This window comes from Myotis yumanensis, unplaced genomic scaffold (genome assembly GCF_028538775.1).
Source record: "Myotis yumanensis isolate MYYU_CA2020_CCGP unplaced genomic scaffold, mMyoYum1.0.hap1 SCAF_7, whole genome shotgun sequence".
NCBI classification, from domain to species: Eukaryota; Metazoa; Chordata; class Mammalia; order Chiroptera; family Vespertilionidae; genus Myotis; species Myotis yumanensis.
Window position 1 is genome coordinate 59,258,590 of NW_027223758.1, and position 27,256 is coordinate 59,285,845.

Below are 27,256 nucleotides of genomic sequence, written 5' to 3' on the forward strand. Positions count from 1 at the left end.
GTGATGGCCGGGCCCCCGACCGATCGCATCGCACCCGCTTTGGCTGGCCTGGCACCAGTGCGTGTCATAGCGTGGTCATCCGGAAGGTCATTCTGCTGTTTGGTCGATTTGCATATTATGCTTTTATTATTATAGATTTTGCTCCCCATCTCTAATACCTGAAATAGTCCACACACTATGTCATCATATGTACACTTTTTTATCATACAAAGACAGGCTAGCTTCACAATGCAGATGAATAAAGCCTCTGATGTTGTGCAAATGTTACCTCTGGGCTAAACACATACAATACTGAAATTGGTACACAGAGAATACATTTACCATTTTTATTTCGCTATGCAGAAACATACATTCACCATGGGCTGAGTGATGCAATAGACAGTGTAATGGAGAATATATCTTTTTGAAGTCTATTTATAACTAAACAGTAAATAGCTTAATTACAGTGGAAATTCTGTACAGTTTAAGGCTTGGCTCTGAACTAGGTTGTAAATATGGACCAGATTTGGAAATAAGTTTTTTAAATAAAAGAAGAAAAATCAACTAAAAAATATAAGAAAGCAGAAATGAAGATAGAAAAAAAAACACAACCACCCCAACAGTGAAATTTCAGAATATTGTGAACTAACAAAAATACATATTTTTCCCCAAATAATGACAATTTACATATTTAGGATCTGATAGGGAACTCTGGAAATCTTTTAAGATTGAACACAGAGCAAAGTGGACGACAAGGAAGAAATCACATTAATATGCTAAAATCAGTACTACCTTATAATGAATTAAATTAGATACACAAAGCAGGACTGTAAGCATTAACTATCTCCAGAGGATCAGAGAGTCGTCACTGTTTATGGGTTAAGAGTAATAAAACCAGGTGAAACAAGTACAAGATTCAAGTGTTTACTGAGTGGACTCGGTTATTGGCACATCTAATCTGGGATAAACCTGACACAACGGACCTAGACAGCTTCTAGCGTTTTAGGGTAATCTTCATTTATCTGTAAACAAAAGATCTGTCACCTAAGAAACTGCAATTGTGTTTAGACTTTAATGATAATAAACTATAAAAGGCATGGATTGGTTATGTGTTACATGAGATCACGGTTTATATTGTTGGTTATGAACGTGCAGGTATAGCTGAAAACTTAGACACTTTGTGAAAATTAAAAATGCTGCTCTTTTGTAATTTTATCGTTGCTTCATGCAATATCAGTTTAGTGCTGCTGATTCGGATTGCTTTATTATGGGAAGATCTCTCTGCCAGTGTCTTTAATTAACGGTCAAGGTTTGTTCTTCTGGATTGAAAGTTTCCACGGGCAGATACAAGTCAGTGGGGTTAGAAGAAAGAACTCCATATAGGCTCTGGTTTTCCTAATGGTTTGCATGACTGGATTCCTGTGCAGGCTAAGTTATTCCTGTAGAAAAGAGAGTTGGTCAGTTATGCATTTGAAAACACCTGAGATCAAGGTCAGAAGAAAAGTATCTTACAGGTTATTCAATGCTCTTTTTTTTAAAAGTATATTTTTATTGATCTTTAGAGAGAGAGGAAGAGAGACAGATAGAGTTAGAAATATTGATGAGAGAGAAACATCATTGATTGGTTGCCTCCTGCATGCCCCACACTGGGGGTTGAGCTCGAAACACGGGCATGTGCCCTGACCATGAATTGAACCAGTGACCTCTTGGTTCCTGGGTTGATGCTCAACCACTGAGCCACACTAGCCGGGCTATTCAATGCTCTTTTTGATAAGATGTTGTAAAATACCAGTGTAAGCCACTGATATGCTTTGTCTTGAATAACTACAGCATCATCCAAGTGGCTGAAGCTCTGCGGAGAATCATTTTTTGCTTTCTATCTTCCAAATTACTATCTTTCAAGTTACTTAGTAACTTGAATCTGCGTGGTTTTTATGTTTTACTTTAAGAGAGGCCTCTTGTCAATCTATGTTTCTTAAACCAAAGTCAGAGAACTAACTTCTTTCATTTATACATGTAAAACATTTAAGAGACTTTTTATCACATAGCCAAGTGTGCAAGTAGCTCATCAGTTGCATTCAGCATTCAAAGCCCCCTAGGGTGCTGAGAGCCCCACAAATGCTTGCATGGCAGGTTAGTATGCATGACAAGTCTGCGCACACACAGAGGAGGCTGTCTGCTTGCGAGGCCGGCCCGACAGCAGCTGGGAAGGCATGCGCTTCCTGGAGGAAAGCGGGACCACAGGACTGAATTTTCCTCCTCCTGAGACGCAATGCTCCACCAGGGGGCAAATCAACACAGAATACAGGAGACAGAAGACATCCAAAATCAAAGTCAGTGCTCAGGCTTCCAATGAAAAATAAACCAAAGCAAACAAAAGCATACACAGGCTATAACCAAACACAGTTGAAGAAAAAGCTTACAATGGGATAATGTTGCCATCAAAAGGACTAGGGAGTATATTTTATTTCCCTAGTATTTGGAACACTCATATTGCACCTTTCAGAACAAAACTACCTTAGTTCTGAGCAGGTCACATGGCAAGTAAAATCAAACTTGGCCTTGCAGATTGGCTAATGAAACGAGTATAGGACAAGGACTAAAAGCAAACGCCAGCGAGATCTCGCAAGCAAGGACCCTGCTTTTCCTTTGTCCTCTAGCTGGCACTGTCTGCAAAGTCCTCTGGATGGAACCTCCAAATCTGAAACAAGCAGGCACCTGCCAAACAGGTCTCCATCCTTTGGGTAACCAGCCAGCCCTGCAAATGCCAGTGAGAGAAAAAAAGGAAAGGGTGGAGTCAGGCGAAGGATGAGGGGAAGTGCCTCATGCCACATGCCAGCCGAGGCCAAGCCAAGTGAATCAGTGTCACCTCTTACCTGGGGTCAATCCTCTCCATCTTCTGGTGTGATCTCTGTCTCTTTATGGACCACTACTTTGGTTACTGACATGTCAGGGTGCTGCTCTTTGGCCTCTTTAATTGCCTGAGCCAGCGCCTATCCCCAAGAAATCACAGAAGGGCAAAGACAAAAAGGAGGTGGAACATGCATGATCAGTAGCAAGGTGGAGACTCATGAGCTAGATCTTTATACACAATTTACAAATGAGGTACAATGATTGCAAAAAGAATCGTACATTGTATATTGCGAAGTTAATTGAGAAAATTGTTTAGATTACATGCTGGACTGGAAGAATAGCACTGGGAAGAACAGGGCCAACCAGTGTTTTTCTGCCCTGCTGACAGGTATTGACCATCTTACACACAATACCTGGTCATGGTCGATGTCCGCATCGCCCGTGATGACTATTCGCTTCTCAATTCTCGTCTCTGAAATGCCTCCTTTCACAGTCTGAAAGGAAGAGACAAGTGTTATGAATTTTCCCGCTTGGAGGAATAATCATTGTTCAATGGAGGAAATGGCAGAAGATGGTGACCCAGTTTTAAGTAACATCATTCTTTTTTCCCCTAATTTTCAATTACAGTTGACACAGGATGCTATGTCAGTTCCAGGTATACAACATAGTGATTAGACATTTATATAGCTTATGAAGTTATAACCCCGATATGTCTAATACCCATGTGACACCATGCATAGTTATTACAGTATCATCCGTTAAGAATTGAAAACAGAATTCTATGGCAGTTATTATAAATTGTTAATTTCAGAAACAAGGATGGAATGGAATCCTTTGGATTTGGCCCGCCAGTGTTTCTGGAGCACCTATCATGTGCCAAACATTAGTGTTAGGTAAGCAAAGATTATCAGACTGTATATTCCTGAACAGAACTAGCCCAGGAGGACAAATATACCATAAATATAGTAGTTGAGAAAGCTCCAATGCACCTTTCCTGGCATACTGAGAGTCACATAACTATTTGCATATGCAGCCAAACCTAGAAAAAGTTCTGAGGGAAGGTCTTACTTTGGTGATGTGGGTGGTGGTCGTGGAACAGGTGGTTTCAGATGTGATCGTCTGTGCACTCATTAGCACGCCGGGCTCCAAATCAGCACTAGGATCAACCTAAGCAAGAAGAGAATAAGATATCACACTCAAATATTTACATTACCTCTCCAGATGTTTGCTTAGTTTAGAGCATTATGGTGAGTTAGTTGTCTCCCATAATCACTGTGCACCTCAATCAGCAACTGGCAGCTGCCACTATGGGTAAAGACTGACCCAGACATGGCCACAGTTCACCATCCTCTATAATAAAAGCATAGTATGCAAATTGTCCCCTCGACCGGAAGTTGTACGGGAGTTCGACCAGGGTGCAGGGCCGGCAGGGGGAAGGGAGGGAGGCCCCGGCTGGCAGCTGCTAGGGACCCTACCAATGTATAGTGCACTGGGCCTCTAGTCATTAATAAAACTGGGGCTTTAGAAATGAGAGCAGTGGCTGGTTGGGTTAATATTTTTCCTTATCGGTGGCTATGGAAATAGATGTCTGAGCCTTTTTCTACTGTTTGAGATGTAGGAAGACTTATTTAAGGCGCCTGCTACCCCACAATCAGTACTAAAACAACATTATTGCATCACTCTTGACAGAGACAGTCTGGCTGCTGGTCCTCTGAGTCTCACAAATTGACAATCATGCAGTTGCACTTAAAGACACTCAGCCATCAAAGGGATAAAACAGAGTGCCAGGCTCCGACCTTCCCAGACTCTTACCTCTGAGGATTCGTATGTTATGGTTTTGGTTTCTGTGTGAACGACTGGTAGTTCCTTGGTAGAAATTTCGAGCTTTGCTCCTCCTGGCGACACACTGTCAAAACTGATGGTTTCTGTCTTCACAGTGGATGACTGCGCCAACAGGAAGTAGGGGAATGGCCATTAGTTTGCACAAACACAGTTTTGTTTTTTCCCCTCCCCGCTTGGTGGATATATATACAAGCACAGGTTAGTGTGAAATAAATGCTTTCATATTCCACGAGGTTAGGGAAGTTGGGAAGTGAGGCACACCACAGACACATGTCCAACAGTCTCCCAGAATTCCATGGCATCTTTATGTGGAATGTTCCAGGTAAAGGAAAACATTTTGAAGGAAATAAACTATTTTTCGTCCCCCTTCCTTGATCTCATAAACTAATCTTAATAAAAAAATCATAAATTAGCTTTTTAAAAAATATGAACTTCTTAGAAAGAAGGAACAATAAGACATAACTCCCCTACTCCCAATACTTTAAGAATGACAAGGAAACAGGATAAAGAATCAAGTTCTGGTATTTGGCACCTGGACAAGCATGGTTTGTGGTCCTTCAGGATTACATTGGTCAGAAATCAATTTCTCAAATTTTCTAATATCCTGGCTGGACAGGCACTTCCCAGGTTTACTGCCAATTATAATAATTGCAGTGAGAGCAGAAACCACTTCCTGGAACTATACATTATTAAGAATTGTTATATGTGTTTGCATGAGACCCATGATTGCCATGCACGACAGAAATAAGAGGAGAAAGAAAATGCACTTGAAAAAGAAAATTAAACTTAGCTTCATCTTTATGCTTAACTAAATTTCAAGGACTCAGATCAGTTTACTTTAGTGCTAAAAGTAAATGAACTACTAGTTACCTCAAAATGAGGTTTTTGTTCCAAAGTTTCAGAAACGTGGATTGTTGCACTCTGCTCCTCCTCTGGCTCATGGGAAGCAGTGGCCATTTCTTCCTGTTCCAGGACAGCTTTATCGGCAACCTCCCCTTTCTCCTCTTTAGCCCCCTCCGTCAGAGCAGAGCCCTCCTTCCCTTTAACGCTAGAAGCACCAGCAGATGCTGCCTGTGCTGCAGCATCTGCGTCATCTCCAGCCGCGTAAGAAGCATCCCCACTTGCATGCACATTCATCACACGTCTTTCCTCCACCACCACCGTTTCTTGAACAACCTTCTCCATGCTAAGTGGCTGGGGGGGCTGGGTTGTTTCGGTCTCGGTTTCGCTGGACTCTGTCTTGGTTTCTGTTTTCTGTACGGGGAAAGATTGTGTCAGTGCGACTTTCCATAAACCAAAGGTAAAACAACAATAACAGCAACAAAAACTGACGCCGCTCACCAAGATGCCTAAAGCCTGTGTGAAGTGCTTATAACCATAAACACTTTAGGAAATATAAATTAGCTTCATTCCTCCCACCAGAATCTTTGATGCCTGCCCTCTGCCCTGTCATACACATTAGAATCTGTGCTGCTACTTTGGGATATCCGCAAAAGAAAGAAAATGCAGTGCAAAACACAATTTAAATAAACCACCACCACCACCACCACCACCAAAACCCAAACAGAATAAAAAAGCTTTGCAGCAGCACATTCACATTGTTTTGGGTTGCTTTCTTGGACCTCATAGGAGATATAAAATGGTTTAAAAAAATGAATGCCATTAAAATTTCTCATCACCATTGCCTTTTGAGTATCTGAAGTATGTTCTTGTAATGGAACTAAATGCATATGACAGGCACGCCATGCAGGCACGACGGAGAAGAACTGAGGGCACCTCTGAGGTGTTTGAGGCAAAGCCCACTTGGATGCCACAGACACACACATACACACACACACACACACACACGGCAAACAGGCATAAAGAAAGCAAGCAAGGCAAACAGGCAGAGTCAGAACACCAAGGATGGAAGCAAAAGGCCACCTGAACCCAGCTCTGAGAAGAGGAGGTAACCCCTCCTATGAATTCTGTCGGCTTTCTCGCAGACTCTAATAAACTGAAGATTTCAGAGCCATCCATGAGTTTTTCACCAGAAGACTGCTTAGTCTGAGTGAACAAAGAAATGGAGAGTCAAGCAGAGACAGGTACCTATACAGGCACACAGCGCATTCACAGCTGGAGAGACACAACTGGAGGCGGAGGAGAGAGGGAGGAGGGAGGAAGGAGGAAGGAATCTACCAGAGACTTGGGGAACGGAAAAGAATGGGAAATAAAACAGCCAATTGAGGTGACCATGAGCTCTTGTTGGGTAAAGCAGAGAGAGTTATTAGGATTAGGGAGGCGCTGGTTTAAGCGGATCATTTTTTTCCCTTCATTGCAAGCCACAGCAGCACTATCGCATCTCGGGGACGGGGAGCTGGAAGTAAAACGAAAAGTTGTTTTAATGCTCGCTGGACTGCGGTACTGACTGAACCATGAACAAAAGTAAAAAGCTTGGGTTGGCTGCTCTAAACGTAAAGCCAAACAGAAAGATAAACGGAAAGGTTCAGGGTGGAAGGGCGCTGCCTCAGAAAGGTCATGCTGGCATCGGGGGCGGTGGCCGAACGAAAGGCACTGGTTACCACGACTCGGGAGGCAGCCGACTCGGTAAGGTAATGGGCAGTGGTGACGCTGAAGGCCGGCTCCTGGGAGTACCTCCACTCGGACAGGCTCTTCCTTCGGGGTCCAAAGAGCCCCACTTTCAAGGCCTCCCCCTCCAGGGCGTGCTCAGCTTGGCTCCACCGCACGCTCTCCAGGCCCACGTGCAGAGCATCCCCGCCCAGCACCTGAGCCTTCCTGGGTTCTTCTTCCTCGGGACTCTGCCGCCGGGACTCGGCCTCCTTGATGGGAGCCAGGGACTCCGACAACTTCCGCTTCGGAGTGTGGCCCTCGGGTCCTCGCTTGGACTTCTCATCAGCGATGGCTTCCAGGACCTCGTACTCTGTCATGACGGGGGTGACCTTCCTGGGCTCCATTTTCTGAAACACTTCAAGACCCGAGGGCTGCACTCCCTTCTCTCCCTCCTTAGCTTTCTCTGTCATAGTCACTATTTTTCCGGATACGGTATCATAGGACTTTCCGAGAGCGTATATCTTCTGTTTGCTTTCTTCTTTCAATTGTATTTCCTGGGCCAAGTCGTCAAAGCTCTGCATTTCAATGGTACTAGAGCGTAACATGTCGGCGGGGATGTCACCAGTTCTACTGCTCATGGTCACCACCTTGTAAGTCACAATCTTTTTCAAATCGCCATCAACTACCTCAGTAGGTACTTTGTCTACAAAAACCCAATCCTCTGTGCCCTATATTTGAAATATAAAAGCTAAATTAGAAACGCTGATGGCATCTCATTTCTAAAACAAGAATCCTTTACGAAAATCAGGACAAGAGCTACACTCATGTGACTGCACCGGCTGGTGCCATCTAATAATTATCGCTGCAATCGCTTCTCATCTGAAATCTATAAGCTCTAACCCTCAATTCAGAATACAGTCTGCATGTGGAGCTGCAGTGTCAGATTTCTTTAAATAGAAACATACTTTGGTGGTGAGATATATCTGATCGTATGTTAAACATCTATATTATTCTATATTTTAACCTTAAGTACTATAATCTTAAGGTGGTTGTACAAGTTATTTAGCTTTACTTGTGTTGACACAAAAAACCAGTTTTCCAAATGAAACATAACAGTGTATTCAGACCTGTTCTCCAAACGAACTTGCCAGCATTCCCAAGTTTCTGGGGATATGCTTGCATGTTTGTAAGTTATACTTCCTTATTTAGGAGATCAAATCCATTATACCACTTATTATCCAATAACTATTGCATGTGCCCGTGTTCAAGGCACTAGAAGGAACGATTTCCCACTGTTGGGACATGGTAGGAGCCTCTTACAAACAGGCGACAGTGGCCTGGACAGTGTTCCAATCTTATTTGCAACTGATGTTCATCGTCTCAGTACTTCCTTTGCCACCTTCCTATTGCCAGTGCCAGTAAGGCAGAAGAAATGAAAGTTAAGACATGTTTGCATTTGGGAAGCCTCACAGGATGGGACCAGGCAGCTGACTAGTCTAACAGGTTCCAGAAAGAAGACAAATCAAGGAGCAAATAAGCACCTTGGTTTACATTTTAAATTGGAATGTTTTCTACTTGCATACTTATCACTGCCTGCAAACTTGAATCCAGAAATATGTGTGCCTTAGGAAAAAAGAAGTGCAGAGTCATCAACTTGTTGGTGCTGGATTAAAGGAAATGAAGTGAAAAATAACCTCTAGGGTCGATGGGACCGTTTTCTGGAAAATGATTTGCTGAGAGGTAACCGCAGAGTCTCCTTCCCGCATTCTCTGTATCACACTTGGCTAGTGGGAAAACCAATAGAAATTCAGAACTTTCAAAGCCATTCAAAGCCATCCAGATTAGTATCACACGAAGGGTAAAACAAATGATGAAGAGTTCCAATAATTAGAAAAGCCCACACACAGACATAACCACTTAGGAGCAAAAGCCATAAAGAAATGATGGCTAACTGGTAACTACAAGGGTGAGAAATTCCTTTTCCCCTCCCCAGAAGCGAAGCAAAAATGATATATACCTACCTTAGTTTTCAGCAAGGTAAATATTAAAAAGAAAACAAAACTAAAGACATTTTAATAACACTGCAGTCTGAAGAGCAATACCCTTTCGGAAAATTCTTTTATGTTTGTTTTTTACCTGAGACTCAAGGAATGAAGAGCTTCCCTGCTGCAAAAATATAACCTTTTCAGAAATCTCTCTTTCTTCTTTGGTCTGTTTGAATAAAGGGGGTTGGGTTGGAGAAGAGGAAGCAGACAGTTCCCAAAAAGGCAAGTTAGGAGAGAGTTCTTTTATTGTGCTATACATATAACAGTCATTCTTTTATTTATTTATTTTTCTGTAAAAAGCAAATTATTGTCTATTAATTTGAAAAATGGTCTGAAACTATCTTAAAGTTGAATAGTTATTTCCAAAAAGTAAGAGATAATTTTCCTAAATTCTGGTGTTTGTATGACTCAAACACTCTTATTTCTACAAACACAGGACATGCAAGAGCAATAAAAAGAGTGCCCAGCCTCGAACAGTGTCTCTATGTCAGTCATCGGCACACCGCCAGTGAGTGAGTATGAAAAGAAAACGTTAAGACTTAAAAACATTAAGGTGAGAGTAATCTCGATTCTATTTCTAATACTTGATTGTATTCCCATGTAAGTGCTGCTACATAAAGAGTCAAGAAACACACATGGGTCACTGCATTAGCTACTGATGCGGGTCTATCTAGATCGACTTGTTTATTGTTCCACAAATAAACATAAAATATACTCAAGGTAGTAACTTTATTTGAATTTTCATAACATGGTGAAGACTTCTAAAGAGTCAATTTGAAAATATTTTGGTGAATAATTTATTTCAAATCATGCTTATCTTTATGATATCAAATTAAGAAATGTTCAAGTAAATAAGTCATGTTAGAACTAGCTTTTATCTTCTTGTTATTCCTTTCTCTAGTATTAAAAAGGAATAATTTAAGTGGCTATACATTGACTACTGACCCTATCTGTGCACAGCATGCAACTCCATACAACAGTGACAGAAAGGAAGGCAAATTTAAAAATAACAAAGTTCAAAGTTTCTAGAAGAATGGAGCTTTCAAAATAAATTCTATTGTTGTAAACAATATAATTTTATGAGAGCTATTTAGTGAGGAACAAGTAAGACATTTTTGAAGGAAAAATAAAATCCCTGTCCTGCCCCATTTTGGAGAAAGGTATTGGAAGAGACAAAACGTACCATGTGCAATCATTAAATGTGGATTTTTGTTTGGTTTACTTTCAATCATAGCCTCTTTTTCAAATAGGAATAAGAAACAGGAAAGAAAGGTCAAAATTATAGGTATTTTTCAGAATACCACTGCTAGGCCTCTAATTATAATCACTGAACTATTTTTTTCCTAAAATGAAAGCTTAAAAAAAACAAAATCAGCAGGAAAACAGTGGTAGTCAGCATATCCTGTTATCTGACATCAATTCATTTCCAAAAGGTCTGTGTTTATAACTGAAAATGTCCACACTGTCTGCACTCAGAACTGGGTATGTCCAGTTGCAGAAAAGGGTAACAAAGGGGACAGATATTAAAATTAAACCCTATAATGGTCAACCCCAATCCAGTTAGTTCAGCTAACAGAGAAGAGGTACTGACAAAGAAAAGTTGGTAATAAGGACACTTACTAATGTAACGGTTTAGAACAGAATTAGATGTATCCATTTTGTTGAGTGACCTAAAAGTTCATCTCTGAAACATGACTGGGAACCAAGGCCCGATGCTGGCATGCAAAATTCAGAGGTGCACTCGCTCTTGGGGTAATCAAGGGTGTCCTACAGAGCTGGGCCAGGGGTTTTCAAACTGAGCTGTGCATTAGAATTATGTGGCCAGCTTTTAAATAAGAGTTGATGTGTGGGGTGCACATCAGTATTTAAAAACTTCCCATAGATAATTGTAATATGTACCAAGGCCTGGATGAAAAAATCAAAGAAGTTGGATTCAGAAGATGGAGATAATTCTTCTTCTTTTTTTAAAAATATATTTTATTGATTTTTTTAAAGAGAGGAAGGGAGAGGGATAGAGAGCTCGAAACATCGATGAGAGAGAAACATCGATCAGCTGCCTCCTGCACACTCCCCACTGTGGATAGCCTGCAACCAAGGTACATGCCCTTGACCGGAATTGAATGCGGGACCCTTGAGTCCGCAGGCCGATGCTCTATCCACTGAGCCAAACTGGTTTGGGCGAAGATAATTCTTCTTAATCATAAATAGATGATCCCTGGTGAATGGTTTTTTTTTTTTTGTCCAATTTGAGGTCCATCTAAGACCCGAATAGCAAAAGGAGAGCTGGACTAGAAAGCAGACAAATGCACAAATAGAATCGATTCCAATTATTCATGGTAGTTAGGTTCTACAAAGTCGCTATGAACAATAAACTGGTGAATGCTGAAACACTGCCCCATTGGGGATATACAGGATTAGGTTCCTGTGAGCCTCTGGTCATTATCAATACATAATCTGTTTTGTATGTATTTCTGTTTAAAGTCCCTTATATTTAACATAAATTGTTGATCCACATCAACATGGAACTCAGAGTCAACAACACTCTTATTCCTGAATGAGGCTCATCTAACACATGTAGCTTCCCATAAGGCACACTGCTGAATGTTAGACAGCACTTTAGTCCTATGCCTGGGGGCCATTTTAAACAGAAAAATCACCAGCAAAAACACGAAAAAGCAATAATGTGGCACTAAACAGGCCATGAAAAGGACACTTGTTTACAGTGTGAGAGCTGAACCAAGAAAGCAGAACCCTGCCTTTCAGCCTCAGCTGGGAACGTACACATTGAGCCACTCAAGGTTTTCACCACTCAGCCTGTCTGCCAAGGACCATGGAACCACTGCTAATACTGACATTGGGGTGACAATAAATTTTAGTGAAGAAGCAAATGTGCAAATATGGAATGTGAATGAGGAGGATTCACTGTACTAAGCTCACATACTTGTAAAACCAGCCACATTAAAAAAGAGAATATTGGCGCTGTGTAAGTGCTAATGGGTACTTGCCTATTGGGTGGAATTTGGAAACTTTTAAAATTCAAGTAACCATAAGGGAACATACCTCTAATGTGGACTAAGCCAAGGTGCATCATAGAAGACTGTCATGGAAAATACGTGTGAACAGAAGACATACCTGGAATTCTTCACATACCACACACCTACCTTTCCTATGTTCTATGAACCCTGTATGTGGTTTGTCAATTTTCCAAACTTAATAAGGACTGATATTATCTGCTGTTTTGGGGCATATCCTTGCTAATAATGCAAATGTTTTAAACTTGAAACTACTGGCAATAAAATTCTCATTTTATAGTAAACATATGTAATATGCTTAGAGTATCATCACCATTACTAGCTTATTACTTGTATTTTTAACTCTGAATTTTCTTTTAATCATAAATTGGTAGCATCTTATACAAATATATTTACTGCTCTGGCAAGGTAGCTCAGTTGTTTGGAGCGTCGCCCCATACACCAAAAAGGTTGTGGGTTCAATTCCCGGTCAGGGCACATACCTACGTTGTGGGTTGGATTCCTGGTCAGGGCACGTATGGGAGGCAACCGATCCATGTTTCTCTCTCTCTCTTTTTTTCTTCCTTTCTTTAAAAAAAAATCAATGAAAACATCCTCAAAAAAAAAAAAAATACTTAGGAGTCAAACACACCATAGATAAACAAAAAAGATGGTCACATTAAAAACCAGCCCTAATTAGATTCTTTCCACAACATTTTATTACCTAGATTACAAAAAAAATAACTAAGCTTGGGGTCATTGAATCAGGGTTTCTTCAACCTTTCACACAAACAGTATTTGGCCCTTGTTTAAAATTAAATTATTTTAGGACTTCTTTCTAAACTGGTCAATTACTGTTTACTTAGATTTAAAAAGGGACACATGAGTCCTAGCTGGTTTGGCTCAGCAGATAGAGTGTCGGCCTGTGGACCTAAGGGTCCCGGGTTCGATTCCAGTCAAGGGCACATGCCTGGGTTGTGGGCTTGATCCCCAGTAGGAGGCATGCAGGAGGCAGCTGATCAATGATTCTCTCATCACTGATGTTTCTTTCTCCTCCTTCCTCTCTGAAATCTATATATATATATATTTTTTTTCTTTTTTAAAATAAAAAGGGATACATGAAATAATAGGATGATATAAAATTAGTAATTTACTTAGAAAAATACCTCCCTTCTAAAATGAAAATCTTTTGGGTATGTGTTTGTAAATGAATATGCTTTACATGTAGCTTGCTGGGAAGAGAAAAGTTTTTTATCTTTTGCACTTTTCACAAACCATAACAAAAGCCAGGGCCATAATTTAGAAACTGTCAAGAATTTAGAGCATACAAACTTTTGGATTGTCCTTACGGCCCTCAAATGGAATATAAACTTGGATGCCATGAAGGGGCCTGGACAGTGTTAGAAGGCAGCCCCTAGGCTACTCTGCCCGGCCCCAAGGTCAAGGAAAATACGCAGAGCTCTGACCCACCCTGAAGGGACCTCTCTTCCTCTGGGACCTGAAGCTCCTTAGGGCTGCTCTTTGATAACCAGGGTTAATCAGCCTTGTTTTTAAGTTCTTTTTCAGGTCTAGCCAAGTCTTTCTATAATTTTCTTTTTGTGGTGGTGCTGGACCCTGGGGTAGAGCCTCTGCTTAACAGCTTAGGAGACCCTAAAAGCAGACCAGCCCATCGTCTTCTCCAGTCTAAATAACCAAACTGCTCACTCCTCTGCAGAGGCCATGTTTCCATCCTTTAATTATTAAAAAAAATCCTTTCTTGGGCTCACTGCAGCTTGTCTGTGCTAACACAGAAAAGGCAGCACTATCCAGGGAAAGTTCACTATGTTCAAAGTATCACCTTTTCAAGTTATTAATGATTTTTGGTTCATCAATGTCATTCTCTACGAATAAGATGATTTAGTAAGTGAAACACATTTTTTACTAGTCAGATGGCCTAGCTCTGTAAAGTCCCTTGTTTATTAGCACCAACCTTTAACTTCTCTACACGTCCACCTAAGCTTCATTCAAAGTGGCTACCACCTACCATGTCCCTTACTAAGCGACTGTAAGGAGGCATGGGTTTTTTGGTTTCCGTTTTGGTGGCTATTTATTTTTTGTGTTTGTAACTTAATGCAGTGTCTGCCATCCTCAGAGCCAAAATGATCTTCCTTATTCCCAACAGAGGTAGTAGATATACAGTTAGTCAAATCTGACCAATTGCAATTAAGTTTTTTGCAATGATAATTAACAAGTGATATTCTTACTAATGCAGGGTCTACTACATTTAAATCAATTGGAATGAGACATTTCATCTCTTGAAACTCAAATAATCTGATGGAAATTGGTGTTTAATGGCAAAGGAATACTTTGGTAATAGTACTTTCCATTTATTCTGCATAAAAGGGCCCTTTTCAAAGTAATTCAAATAGAGAAATGCCTTGTCAGTGTTTAGCTGGATTTGGAATTGTCATGAAGATAGTATAGTGATTGTGGTCACTTTTGATAAATAGCTCTTAAAGGAAGTCTTAAAAATGACCAAAATGAGTTTAATTACATTCTTTTTTTTTTCCACTGCAAAGACCTAAGCATTGACTACTGTTAAAGAAATTTTCTCCCATAAAGGCCTAAGTTTTAATTTTCTTCTGTTCTGTTTCAGCTTCCTGGACAAATATCTCACGATAATGGAGTCTTGATAAGAAATTAATCAATATGATGCGAGAAAGATGCAGTTTTAAAAAACTACTTTTTTTGAAAGACAGATAAAGCAAGATGATGTCTAATAGTCGACAGTCAGATTAGCTATTCGTGGGCCCACAATGGGAGCACCAAGTCACTCGCACCAGCTGGATTCTCCCTACACTCTGGCTGTAATTTATACAGAGCTTTCCTATATGGAAGAGTCTCACTTGAAAACATATTCTGGCCTTACTTTCCTTATTAAAAATAAAATAAAAACTGGTTATAAATCTGTTAAAATAGCAGTCATATGTATAAAAATCAGTTATAAATAAAAATAAAATACTGCTCATACCTGTAAAAGGCTGGTACAGTATTCCCAGAATAAAGTATGTCCTGAAATTCTATCAACTTCAGACTTCAGGTTACCATTTAGTCAAACATTAGACAACCTCCATAGGCCTTATCTTGCAATTAATGAGAAGCATTCATGAGTTTTCAGGGCATTTCTTAATGCAGCAGAAGCAGCATATTCAGAAAAAGTGTCAGTTCTTTGGTAGTAGCTAATTTTCTCCCAGATGTGAAATCTAGGTTTAATGGGATAGGCGGACATGCATTATAATTCCCCATGGCTTCTTGTTTACTCTTAAGCACCATCTGATGTGACCAACTTGCTCCTTAGCCACCTCATCATTTTATTTTCCAGCTTTTCTTTGGAGCACTGAATATGGCAGCTCAGGTTACACACAGATAAGTGGTGAGATTCTCTACTCAGAAGCTTGCCAAATCCTTTCCCCAGGTGCAGACCCTGTGGAGAAGCGAGTCTAGTGAACAGAAGACAATTGCAACCAACAGCCTGAATACCGACCTCTTCAGGGACAAGTGGTTCTATCATGGGTGCATCTTCCTGCCTGGCGGCTAGTCGCACTGGGGAGGTAGAAAGCCTTTTTTCCCATTCATTCATGATGGCAGTGTCTGTGGAGGTTTCTAAAAAGGTTCTTTTCAGCTCACTAATATTGGTCTGATGTTTCATCAGGTCATCTTGAGTTTTATCTAGCTCCTATATTCAGAACATAAAGAATCCAACAGTCAACATTTTACATTTATTTTCCTCTTTCCTCTCTCTCTCTCTTTTCTTTTTTTTTTTTAAAAAAGTAATGTCCATTTCATTAGTAGTCAAAACAAAAGTTTTGATCACAGCTCATGACACTACCACAAACACACTGGTGAAAATGTGATATTGCCAAGGAAAAGAGAGGAAAAAATAATCTAGGTCACACAAGCATAAAAATCAAGAGTTTAAAATGGTAAACTTTAAAGCATATAATTCACATGTAACCAGAGAGAATTAAAATAAATACACACACAGGAAAAGAGAGAGGAAGGAAATCAGAGAAAGGTGAGAAGTCATCCCCACTTGTTCACAGGTGAGAGCACACAGTTCATGCATCATGGTATGAGCCCACAGGTAGACCACGGAAAGAACTCAACACACATGAACATGCACTGGTATATACTCATACCAACCTCTAACATAAGATTACTATGTTTGACATACACATTTTCACCCTTTATTCGCTTAATCAGACTATTCTGAAAAAAGTGGAGAAGAAAGGGAAAGGTAAGGGACATGGTAGTCACTGGAACAAATGTCACCCTCCACACTGCATCAACTACATGGCAACCGGCTACGGAGCATGCTGGGAGACTGGAACACCACAGATGGACAATGGCTTACACACACGGGGTTTTGCTATTGTTTTATTTTTCAATGTCTACCTGTGCCTTGAGCTCTGCATCTTCCTCCTGGTCCGACTGCCAGCATCAGGAAAGAGCGGGAAACAAAGTCTTACCATGCAAGCGACTCTGAGACTGAGGAACCACGGTCTATATAAACTTGCTAAAAGGAGGCACTAGTTTGCTCTTGCTTACGAATGCTATTTCTTCTTTGCAAACCACAACATTCCCACACACAAATGACAAAGCTTAAAAAGAAAAGAGGAGTAGAAGATTCCTTGCTCAGTGGGTTTTTGCCACTTTAACCTGCAGACTTGTAAGTGTAATGTGTGCACGCCTACGCTTGGGAGGCGACAGCAAGGGCTCGGCGGGCTGTCCTTAATGGACATTAGAAATGGTTCAGGAAATGTGGGGAGCCCCATTAAAATTCAAATTCATGAGAATGGCTATGATTTCCCAATAATGAGAACTTTTTGTAGTGTATGAATCCTCACAATAATTCTAAGAGGTTAGCTATTATTATCCCCAATGTAGGCCAGAGAACTGAGGCTCAAAAAATTTAACACAGAGGTTCTCACATTTAAAAACTCCTTGAAACCTGTAATTTCTTGAACTCGTGTACTTAAAAAACCAATTTGGGAGGGAAGAAGAAAGATATGGGGTAAATAAGAAAATTTTTATAAAAATCAGCTACCATCAACAATTACCTTTAAAATCAACAATTACCTTTAAAAACACTATTTTTGAGTTTTTAAAAAATACAAAAAAATTACCTAAATGCAACTCTGTTATCCTTCCTCCCTCAACCCTTCTCATTTCAAGGACGTGTCTAATCCTTGGGCTGGTATCTGAGTACGAAAAACTAGGTAAGTAGGCCAAGCCACAGTCACCCAGGCCTGTGCTACAGAGGAGGCCCAGAGTAAAGCCACACGCGAGAAGCCAATGCTTGAGCAGGTGGCCATAAGCAAGTCAGTCTATCTGGGTCCAGGTTTCCTTATCTGCCAAAGGGGTCAAGACTGCCTACCCAGCATGCCCCACCCTGCACTACTTTTATGCTGGTTTCTGAAAGAAAAGGAAAATGTTTAAAAAGTGTTAGAGAGTGTACAGGTAACCCTAACACAGTGTGAGTGATGTGCTAATTCTTAAGTATGTGGCAGGTTCACAGCTCTTCACTTATTTTTAAGCCTCACAAGCTACCTGTTACATGTATTGAGCTTTGTGCTTCAGATGTTATACAACAAAATATTAACTGCTATATAAACTTTAAAATAGTATTAAAATATTGTTCACTTGTAGCACTTAAGATTACAGTGAAATTTATTAAATATATTCATATGCAGCTATATGCAATTACTAATTCTTATAAAATAACATTCACTGGTTATATTTTGCCATAGAAAATTATTAACTTTTAATAAATTTACATGATTGCTTAAAAGGATATGAAAAATACTTTTACAATATTATTTTTAACTTAAAAAATTATGATTTCCAAGCTCTGAATTGAAGCCTGGCATTTCCGAAGGAAGATACTTAATAAAACTCCACTTTGAAATGTTTTTCTGAATATATTTTCAATAAAATGATTTATAGATACCACTTACAATATTTAGTTCTTCCTCAATACCCAACTAGGTATTATAATATTAAATGCTGTAAAAAGACAACCTAAAGTAAAAATTATTGCAAAGTGAAAAATAAATTCTGCTAGCACTTTAGGAAATGAACATCTTGACTCACATTACTATAGATAAATACTGGTTTTACAGAAATTTTAATTATTAACTGGTAGAGAAGATTTGAAAAACAACATAAGCCACACACATACATACACACACACACACACACACATATTTAATGTACCCTAAAAATTTAATAAAGGATACATAATAGCATAGTATTCCTTCTATCATTGTTCCATCCGACTACATTTTTTTCAATAAAGTATGAAGTTATTTGTTAAATTTCTCTTCCTAGACAATTCATTTATTTCGAGTGACCTGTGCTACCTCTAGTCTACAAAAATGAGTGAAAAGAAGTATTATTATTTGAACAAGTATACTTGACATTTGGAACTTAAATACATTTTTGTAACCATCAACAAGCTAATTAAATTAATTGTGATGCTCCTCCCCATTCATCATAGTTATGATACATAAAACAGCCTTTCATTTGGGATAGGGCAGTGGTCGGCAAACTGCGGCTCGCGAGCCACATGCGGCTCTTTGGCCCCTTGAGTGTGGCTCTTCCACAAAATACCGACTTCTGTGCATGGGCCACGAAGTTTCAATAGCACTGCCGACCACTAGAATAGGGGAATATATTAAAAATAAGCATTATCAGTGTAGCCAAATGATTCTCAAAATGTGGTCCTAACTAAAATAGACAGAATCAACAACTTCCGGGGACTCCTTAGAAATAAAAATTCTCCATCTGGGCCCCAGACCTTCTGAATGAGAAACATGAAATGGGATTCTACAGAGTTTGGAACCACTAGTCTAGGCCTCATAAAATATTTAACTCCTATTGCTATGGTTAGAATTTCTCTCTATTCTAAAAGCTAATATGCAAAGTTCCTAAAGGCAGAGCCACCACCCTCAGCGATTATACCAACCTCAGTGGCAGTGGTTTCCCCATCGGCCGCAGTGTCCGTGCGCTCACTGTCCGTCTATTGACCAGAGAAGTGATCGGGTTCCAGGAGGAAGGCAGGAAGAGAAAACAAACCCGTCTGGTTAAATGGGGCATGGCACAGGCCAAGCAGTCCACTCTCTTTCTCTGTGATCCGAATCAAACTACCTTCCCACGAGAATGCAGGGTCAAGCAAAAGCAAAAGCAAGGCCAGAGCTAGGTTTCACCAGCAGAGCCACTCAGAGGAAGACCAGAGGCACACAGCCTGCGGGAACCGCAGACACTACAGTAGCCAAGCTGACCTGTCTGGTTTTATGTCTTGGGAAAACCAATTTGTCATTCTTCCCCCCCGCCCCAGCTTTAACTAAAACCCAAGAAAGATCCCCTAAATATACTTAATGCAAAATACTTAATGCAAATTTGATGTTTATATGGTTTTTTAAAAAATTCTAGTAATATTTCAGACATTTGAAAGGTAAATTAGAATGGAAATTTAAATAAAAAGCTACTATAACAGTCACTGGACTTTCAGCCCCTCATTTATACCGTTTTGATCATTTACATCCATTTGTGACCACCAGGCCATCTGTATTACTTAGTAATTATAAAAAGCACATGCCAGTGACTCACAGGCACATGTTTTCTATATGAAAAAAATGTAACTTAATTTTCAATTAGCTTTGCTAACGAGGTATTTTTAAAGACTATATCCTGTGTTTATTTTGCCTCACCCTCCAATATAAAGAGGTATATCTACTGAAATATCTTGTTTCAAAAATTCCCATTCAAATGAAGCAATAATAATAATGTCTCTCTCATATCCATGTTTCTCTCTCTCTGCCCTCCCTCCCTTCCTTCCACTCGCTCTAAAGCAGGGTGGGGAACCTTTTTTCTGCCATGGGTCATCTGGATATTTATAACATCATTCGCTTAATATAATTCACTTAATATAAATTTATGTTGCTATAAAAAAAAGCTCCTAGATTTATTGAATTTCAAGTCCTGCCTGCAGTTGCCTTGGCAGGGCCACACCAAATGATTTGTTGGGCCTTATGCAGCCCACAGGCTGGACGGTCCCCACCCCAGCTCTAAAGAAATCAATGGAAAGAATATCCTCAGGTGAGAATTAACAACAGCATAATAGTAATTTTTTAAAATTAGAGAAATATCTACTTGGAAACGAATAAAACAAAGCACAGCATTGTCAGGGCCCATGTTTTTAGGGAAGAATTATACTAGAAATTTCAGAACTGGTTTTTAATCTGTTTCAGAGGTTTATGATTTAAAACAAAAACTAGTTTCTCTGGCGGGGAATAGTATAGCCATCGAAACAGAAATATCTAAATGCCCTAATATTAACGGACTTTTCTTCCATAAATACCAGCTAAGCGTTATTAAATTCCCTTGAGCAAAGATGTGTGATTAATATTTTGAAAACAAAAATCAAAGCTCTAAGGTTGTGAATCTGCCTCTTAAGACACTCCCAAGAGTGTGAGGAAGGGACAGTGGGAGAGTTGTTTATGCTCACATAACTCTGGCTAGGTTGATTTCTTGGCACTAACTCAAACTTTCATTTTATATATTCCTAAAAGAAAAGGAGTTGGTATTTGTGCAATGGTACACCCGAGGTCGCCATTCTGGCCACTTGCTAGCATGTTGAAGTGGAAAATAATTTTCAGTAGGTTGGTAAAGAAAGTGTGTTGATACCTTTTCATGACCTGACCAACTTGGCAACATGTGGGGTGGGTGGCTATTAATTTTCTTGGGTGATTATTGCTAAGATATTACAATGCTTCACCCACTGACAATCTCGGGAAAGGTCAGTCTGAATTAAAAAGAGAGAGACAGGGTATGAAATAATTCAAAATCTTAAAACTTTTAAGAACAAATAAGAATGACTTGTGCTCAGTGTGCTAATTGTGTCAAAGATTTTAAAAGTTCTTGAAAGTATTTCTCCTCCCACATATTATTTCCCTATGTCCTTTAAAATTTATATCAAGGACTTTGCAAGCATCTTGGCTTTAGGTTACAGTCCTGGTGAAGTGTGAGGGGCCTGATCAGACTGACATGAGCTAAAATCCTTGCTAGTCAAATCTGTGACACATTGGGCACATTTTATGTTTTAATCCCAATTTCCTTCTAGTAAAATGGTGAAAATAACCCTAACCAGATCAAGAAATGGATACTCAGTGCTCTATATGTCTGACACACACAGCACTAAGAAAACCTATAATAATTGTAATATATTGATGCTAATATAACATAATTATTACTGTTCATTTAAAATGTTAAAATTAAGTGGTCAATTTTTTCCTCCAGATTTGATTTTTATCTTTTTGTTTCTTGCATTATCAAAAAATTCCTCCGAAATTCATATGTAACTACATTTTATGGTATGGTGAGCTAAATTCATCTTGTTTCTTGAAAGACAATTTGATATACCGCCCCTTCTTATTTGACCACTCTGAAAGTACAAAAGAAAGATAGTATTGGCCAACAGCTTTATGTTTGAAATGATTAAGCATGTCTACATTGGATTTCACTCTGGAGAAAGGCTGGAACTAATTAAGCCAGCACAACAGGTGAAACATGAAAGCAGTGATGATAAAATATTTAAAAAGAATTATGGCCATTAGTGATTTTGCAAAATCAAAGTCACAGAGCTGAACTGTATGTTACGAAGTCACCCAGTGTAGCTGCCAAAGTGCTTGAGGCCTGGAGAATGAAACAGGCCATGTAAACAAATGCCTATTTTTTTTTTTTTTTTAACTGAATGACCTACATATGAGTTCTCTAGCTCGGCTGGAACTAGAGAGCACAGCTCTGAACACTTGGCGTTAAGAGACGACACTGAACAGATGGCCAAATATGAAGTGTCAGGAGAGCTGCCACGGCTGACCGAGGCTGCAGAGGGGGGCTCGGGAGACTGCAGCGGCCAGGGCTGGTTCATGGTCTGAGAGATTTTCAATAACAAGGAGAGTCCCGTACTGGGAAGCTCCAGTCCCATGGTCACCGGCTTGCAAGGAGTACTGCTGTGATTTGTTTTGTCGACGTAATGCAGACATGCCCAAGTTTAACATGAGTTCTCATGCACTGATTACAACAAGATGTATACCCTGGATTAGGCACAAGATCTGTGTGGTTTGCTACACGTAAGTTCAGTTATTTAGAATTCAGAAAGCATAAAATGGCACTCTTTTTGCTTTATGCCAGCTTGATGGCTAACTCCACTGCTGAAGGAAAAATGCATGCCCAGGATGGAAAGAGGCTATATAGTCTTTATAGATAAACCTGTGTTCTTGACTGCTGTAGGTCCTAGTCTTATATTATTTGATAATATGGCCACCGTGAGAAAGAGTGCTATTAAAGCCTAAGATTTAAACTAGTTTTCTCTGAAAAGTATTTTTCAAGTATGAAAATAGTTACATAGATCTAACCTAAGCCATATGTGACCCAGGATCCTTGAAAAGGGCTCTTAGGCAAGTATCAAACTGAAAAGCTTAAACTTTTATTTCAAACATCTGTGAAACCATTCCCATTTTTTTCCCCTTCTGCTGAAAAGAAATGGTCACAATACCACTAAATATAGATACTCACACACCCTGGCAATACTATATACTCACAGGTGCAGCTCACGTGATTTCTAGCTGAGCAAAAACTGAAAAGACTTTTTCTTATTATAATGTGGCTTTGACTTTGTAAATTTTTTAAATGCTAAGAGTAATGGGCCTGTCTCCTGCCGCAAAACCCTTCTTTTGTGGGAACAGAAGAGCTGAGGGGCCCGGGGGAGCAGTGGGCAGGAGGGCAAGTGACAGCCAGGTGCCTCTGTGGGCAGCTTCTATTCCTTTTCCCTGCTCTCTATGTGAAGCCTGTAGAAAGGGAAACCGCTGGGCTGTTCATACCGCTATGGGGAAAGGAGAGCAATTAAGAGGAAAGGCTGCTGGCGACAACATCAGCTCACCCAATGGCTTGGACGAGGGACAGGAACAGACAGGCGGCAGGGCTTCGGGGATGGAGGCTGAAGGCTCAAGTCCTTTCCCCACTGAACAACTGCCTGGCTGAAAGCCATAGAGGCCCATCTAACGTCCCTGGCCTTTCCAGACTGTCTGAATGCATGTGGGGTTTTTGACGCATGTTGGATTTTAAAGAAATCATCCAGTGTATACGTTGGCACTGCTAGTGCTGATGAAATTTCAGCCCATTTTTACAGTGTAGAGAAGCCTCAAGTGAGTCTCTTCCTGACTGTGCTTGAAAACTGGTGTTTTCAACGCAGTTCTTTCTGGCCCTGCCAATGACTGATGTTATGTGGACATTTTAAACAGCTCAAACTTCCTTTCTGACCCAAAATGTGGCTCACGTCTGTGAGTAACAACGACAGCCTAGCAATGACAACAGAAGACAGTAGAGGGGACATTTCAGAATCCCCAGCATGAGAGGCATTTACAGTTTTGTAAAACTGCCCAGATGATGACGACACATCCCCTATGGTAGTGTTCTCTCCCACCTCACCTTGAGTAGCATTTATCTAGACCAGTGATTTTTCAACCAGCGTGCTGCAAGAATTTTTAAAACATGCGATACCTGACTATTTAGTCAGGGGTACTGATCTCTTTCCCCTTAGATGATCAGATTGGCAAAAAATACATTTTTAGTGTGCAGCAGAATTTTATTAATTATTTTATACTAGAGGCCTGGTGCACGAATTTGTGCACGAGTGGGGTCCCTTGGCTTGGCCAGCAATTGAGGCTGATCAGGGCCGCAGGAGGTTGGTAGTGGGAGAGGGCCCCCGGGAGGTTGGCTGTGGGAGCACACTGACCACCAGGGGGCAGCTCCTGCATACAGCGTCTGCACCCTGGTGGTCAGTGCGCGTCATAGTGACTAGTCGTTCGGTCATTCTGTCGTTTAGTTGGTTAGGCTTTTATATATATAGATAATGCTACGAGATGAAAAAGGTTGAATATCACTGATCTAGACTATATCACCACTATGAATCATGATATCAGGATACAGAAGGTCCTCACTTATCATTGTTGACAGGGTCTGTGACTTTAAGCGAAATGATGTATAATGAAACCAATTTTACCATAGGCTAACTGACATAAACAAGAGTTAAATTTCTATGGCATCTTATCAATGTTATAATGAAAAGATGTTGAATGAAGCAACATTATTTGAGAAGTGGCTGTACATTTTAGTAACACTCCATAACTCTAGTCAAAAGTTATGTATTTATCTTGTGTGTAATTTACTTTATTAAACGGTAACTGAACAAAACCTTTAACTTAACCCTGATTGTTACACAGCCACAGGGTTATTTAGACTTGACTTCTGGCTGAGTCCTTCCCCAGCCATGTTACTCAGTGGGTAGCAGCATGATTCCGGGCTGGGCTCGGACTGCTACGTCCACATGGTGTTGTGCCTAACCCTGGGGCCGGATTGCTTCCCCCAACACACAAAAATCGCTTCACAGATTGGCACAGACAATAAATGAGGCTCTGAAAGTAGGACCACTATCGCAGCAGCCGTCTAACACTGTTTCGGACCAAAGCCCCGACCACGACAGGGAAGTGTGTTCTATGCCGAGGTACACACCTCTTCCTCTGAACTGTCACTCGGGTCATTGTCTAGTGAGGCACTCAAGGAGGCCGCCTTGGGCTCCAGGTAGCAGAGGCACAGAGCCAGAGGGAAGGAGAGAGTGAGGGCATATGGCACTGAGAAGGAGGCTGAGAGCAGGAAGAAAAAGATGAAGAGGAAACAGGGCACGAGGGAGGGTGAGCGAATCGGGAGGTAATGCTGCAAGCTCTGGGGGAGGAGGTTGGTTTCAGATAGGTTGGGAAAAGAGAGGTACCCATCATCATCTAGAAGAGAAGGGAATGACCCCGGGAGCTGCAAGGAGAAGGAGAACAGGGTGGCCCCTTTGCCAGTTTGCTGTTTGTAGCTAAAAGCCACATCCTGGTCCGCTAGGTACGGCTTCCCTTTGCCGTCAGAGTCCACGGAGGGCTCTCCGTGCACAGGCATGGTGTCTTTAGAAGGTTTGCAACCCGGAGGTGGGCGGTCATTCTCCTTACACCTCCTACGGAGCTCTGTGGGAGATGCAGGGGGACAGTGGGCTGATGGGGGGGACAGGGAACATGAGTCAGTGCCAAGCCCAGGTGACTGATGTGAAAGAGACAGAGAGAGAGACAGAAAGCAGCAAACAGAGGTGCAAAAGGACAAAAAGAAAACTGCAATTAGTTAATTTTCTTATGGGTATCAATACAAATTGTAAAACAAGAATTTCAGCACTAGCTTGTTCGTGAATTTTTAAAGTACTCAAGCTGCATGCCAACACTGCCACCAAAGGCTACCGCTCTCCCATCCGCCCATCAAATCCAGGGCGGGCTTTTTAAAAAAGTCAGCACGAAGATATCTGTGGGCAATCTCAAAGTCGACATGTTTCACACGATCAAATATTTCTAGAAAGTTTAAGGGTTTTGCAAGTAAATATAACTCGATAACTTAAAATCAAGACTTTCAATAGCATCTCCTGATCATCAGTTAACAGATCTGTTACTGTGGTTCAGTTGAATTAGAAAAAAAATGGATCAAAATTTTGATTATGTCAAAAGAAATCTCTAGCATTACCTTTCCTTGGTTAATCAATTATATCCCAGACAGGTGGGTTTCCACATAAAAAAATTTCTGGCCCCACTCCTATGTGACAAGCAGTTCCAATCAGGGATTTCAGTAATTAGCCTTTAGGAAATCGGACTGTCCACAAAGAATTGAGGTTCCTTGGAAAATTCTTATTTTGGCTCCTTTATCAATGATGTAAATGGGACTTAAACTCCAATAAGTGGTTTCAACAAGCTAACAAGCAAAAACAACATGTTTTCTGGTACTGTGGCTTACAAGTATTTACTTTGTATTATTTGTGGCCCATGAATAATAGAAAGATACAATTTCCCAGCCTTCCGGAGTTTCTTAGTAGATAAATGGTAGGTTTAACTCGCCTGGTTTGAGCTCTTACGAGAATGACAGAGGCAGACATTGCCACAAATATGCTCCCCAGTGAGCTCAGGCTCTGCGGGACAGGGAGGCCCTCCCCTTCCCTCTGGCCCTGCAGTGGGAGGACCACAGCCAGGCTCCTCTGAAGGGGGCAGAGGGCTGCTGAGCAAGGGCAAGCAGAGAAAGCAAGGCCCCAAAAGGACCCGGGCACAGCACTGAAGCCGCCACAGCCCAGGAGTTCAAGTTGAGGTCACACGGAACCTGAAGATAATTAGACTTCTGCTGCTGTGTGTGTGTGTGTGTGTGTGTGTGTGTGTGTGTGTGAGAGAGAGAGAGAGAGAGAGAGAGAGAGAGAGAGTGTGTGTGTGTGTGAGTGAGAGAGAGAGAAAGAAAGAGTGTGTGTGTGTGTGTGTGTGTGTGTGTGAGAGAGTGTGTGTGTGTGTGTGTGAGAGAGAGAGTGTGTGTGTGTGTGTGAGTGAGAGTGAGAGAAAGAAAGAGTGTGTGTGTGTGTGTGTGTGAGAGAGAGAGTGTGTGTGTGTGTGTGAGAGAGAGAGAGAGAGAGAGAGAGTGTGTGTGTGTGTGTGTGTGTGTGTGTTTGCTTTGCCTAGTGACCTGATAGCATGGACATTACCCAACCTGTTTTTTGGTGGCTATCTATTCCTAACTTGATAACTACAGAGACAAAGAGTAAGAAAAGGCACAGATAAAATTATATCATGGACATATTAGAATTTAGAAGTGTCTTTTTAAATATTAGACAAGTGTGTCTTTTCCTAACACATGTACGTTAAACACTGTGTTTTAAACAAGACCCTGCACAAATCTCACTCAACTGAGCGCGATGTATTAGTTGCAGGCGGACTTCCGCACGCAGACCATTGTTCCTGCCGTGGCAGAAGGCCACCCAGTCTCCTGAGGCACTCAGAGCTGGGAGACAGGCCTCCTCTCAAAGGAATAGGGGACTAGTCG

General features: G+C 40.8%; 1 protein-coding gene across 26 annotated transcripts in view; it reads right to left on the minus strand.

Moving 5' to 3' along the window:
* Positions 1–312: 312 nt before the first annotated feature.
* EPB41L3 (erythrocyte membrane protein band 4.1 like 3) overlaps positions 313–27,256 on the minus strand; it is a 213,553-nt gene continuing 186,609 nt past the window's right edge. For 4 of the 26 annotated variants that reach the window (XM_070420613.1, XM_070420604.1, XM_070420603.1 and 1 more), the window contains exons 13-27: positions 24,893–25,456; positions 19,287–19,340; positions 16,715–16,750; positions 16,463–16,528; positions 15,804–15,995; positions 9,361–9,435; positions 8,919–9,008; positions 7,236–7,952; positions 6,598–6,720; positions 5,545–5,928; positions 4,645–4,776; positions 3,901–3,999; positions 3,246–3,326; positions 2,856–2,972; positions 313–1,418 (exon numbers count right to left, since the gene is read on the minus strand). In XM_070420613.1, coding sequence (XP_070276714.1) covers positions 2,862–2,972; positions 3,246–3,326; positions 3,901–3,999; positions 4,645–4,776; positions 5,545–5,928; positions 6,598–6,720; positions 7,236–7,952; positions 8,919–9,008; positions 9,361–9,435; positions 15,804–15,995; positions 16,463–16,528; positions 16,715–16,750; positions 19,287–19,340; positions 24,893–25,456 — 2,724 coding nt within the window. In that variant the 3' untranslated portion in view covers positions 313–1,418; positions 2,856–2,861. The remainder of the gene's footprint in view (positions 1,419–2,855; positions 2,973–3,245; positions 3,327–3,900; positions 4,000–4,644; positions 4,777–5,544; positions 5,929–6,597; positions 6,721–7,235; positions 7,953–8,918; positions 9,009–9,360; positions 9,436–15,803; positions 15,996–16,462; positions 16,529–16,714; positions 16,751–19,286; positions 19,341–24,892; positions 25,457–27,256) is intronic. The other 22 variants (XM_070420618.1, XM_070420617.1, XM_070420625.1 and 19 more) reach the window with 17 other exon arrangements.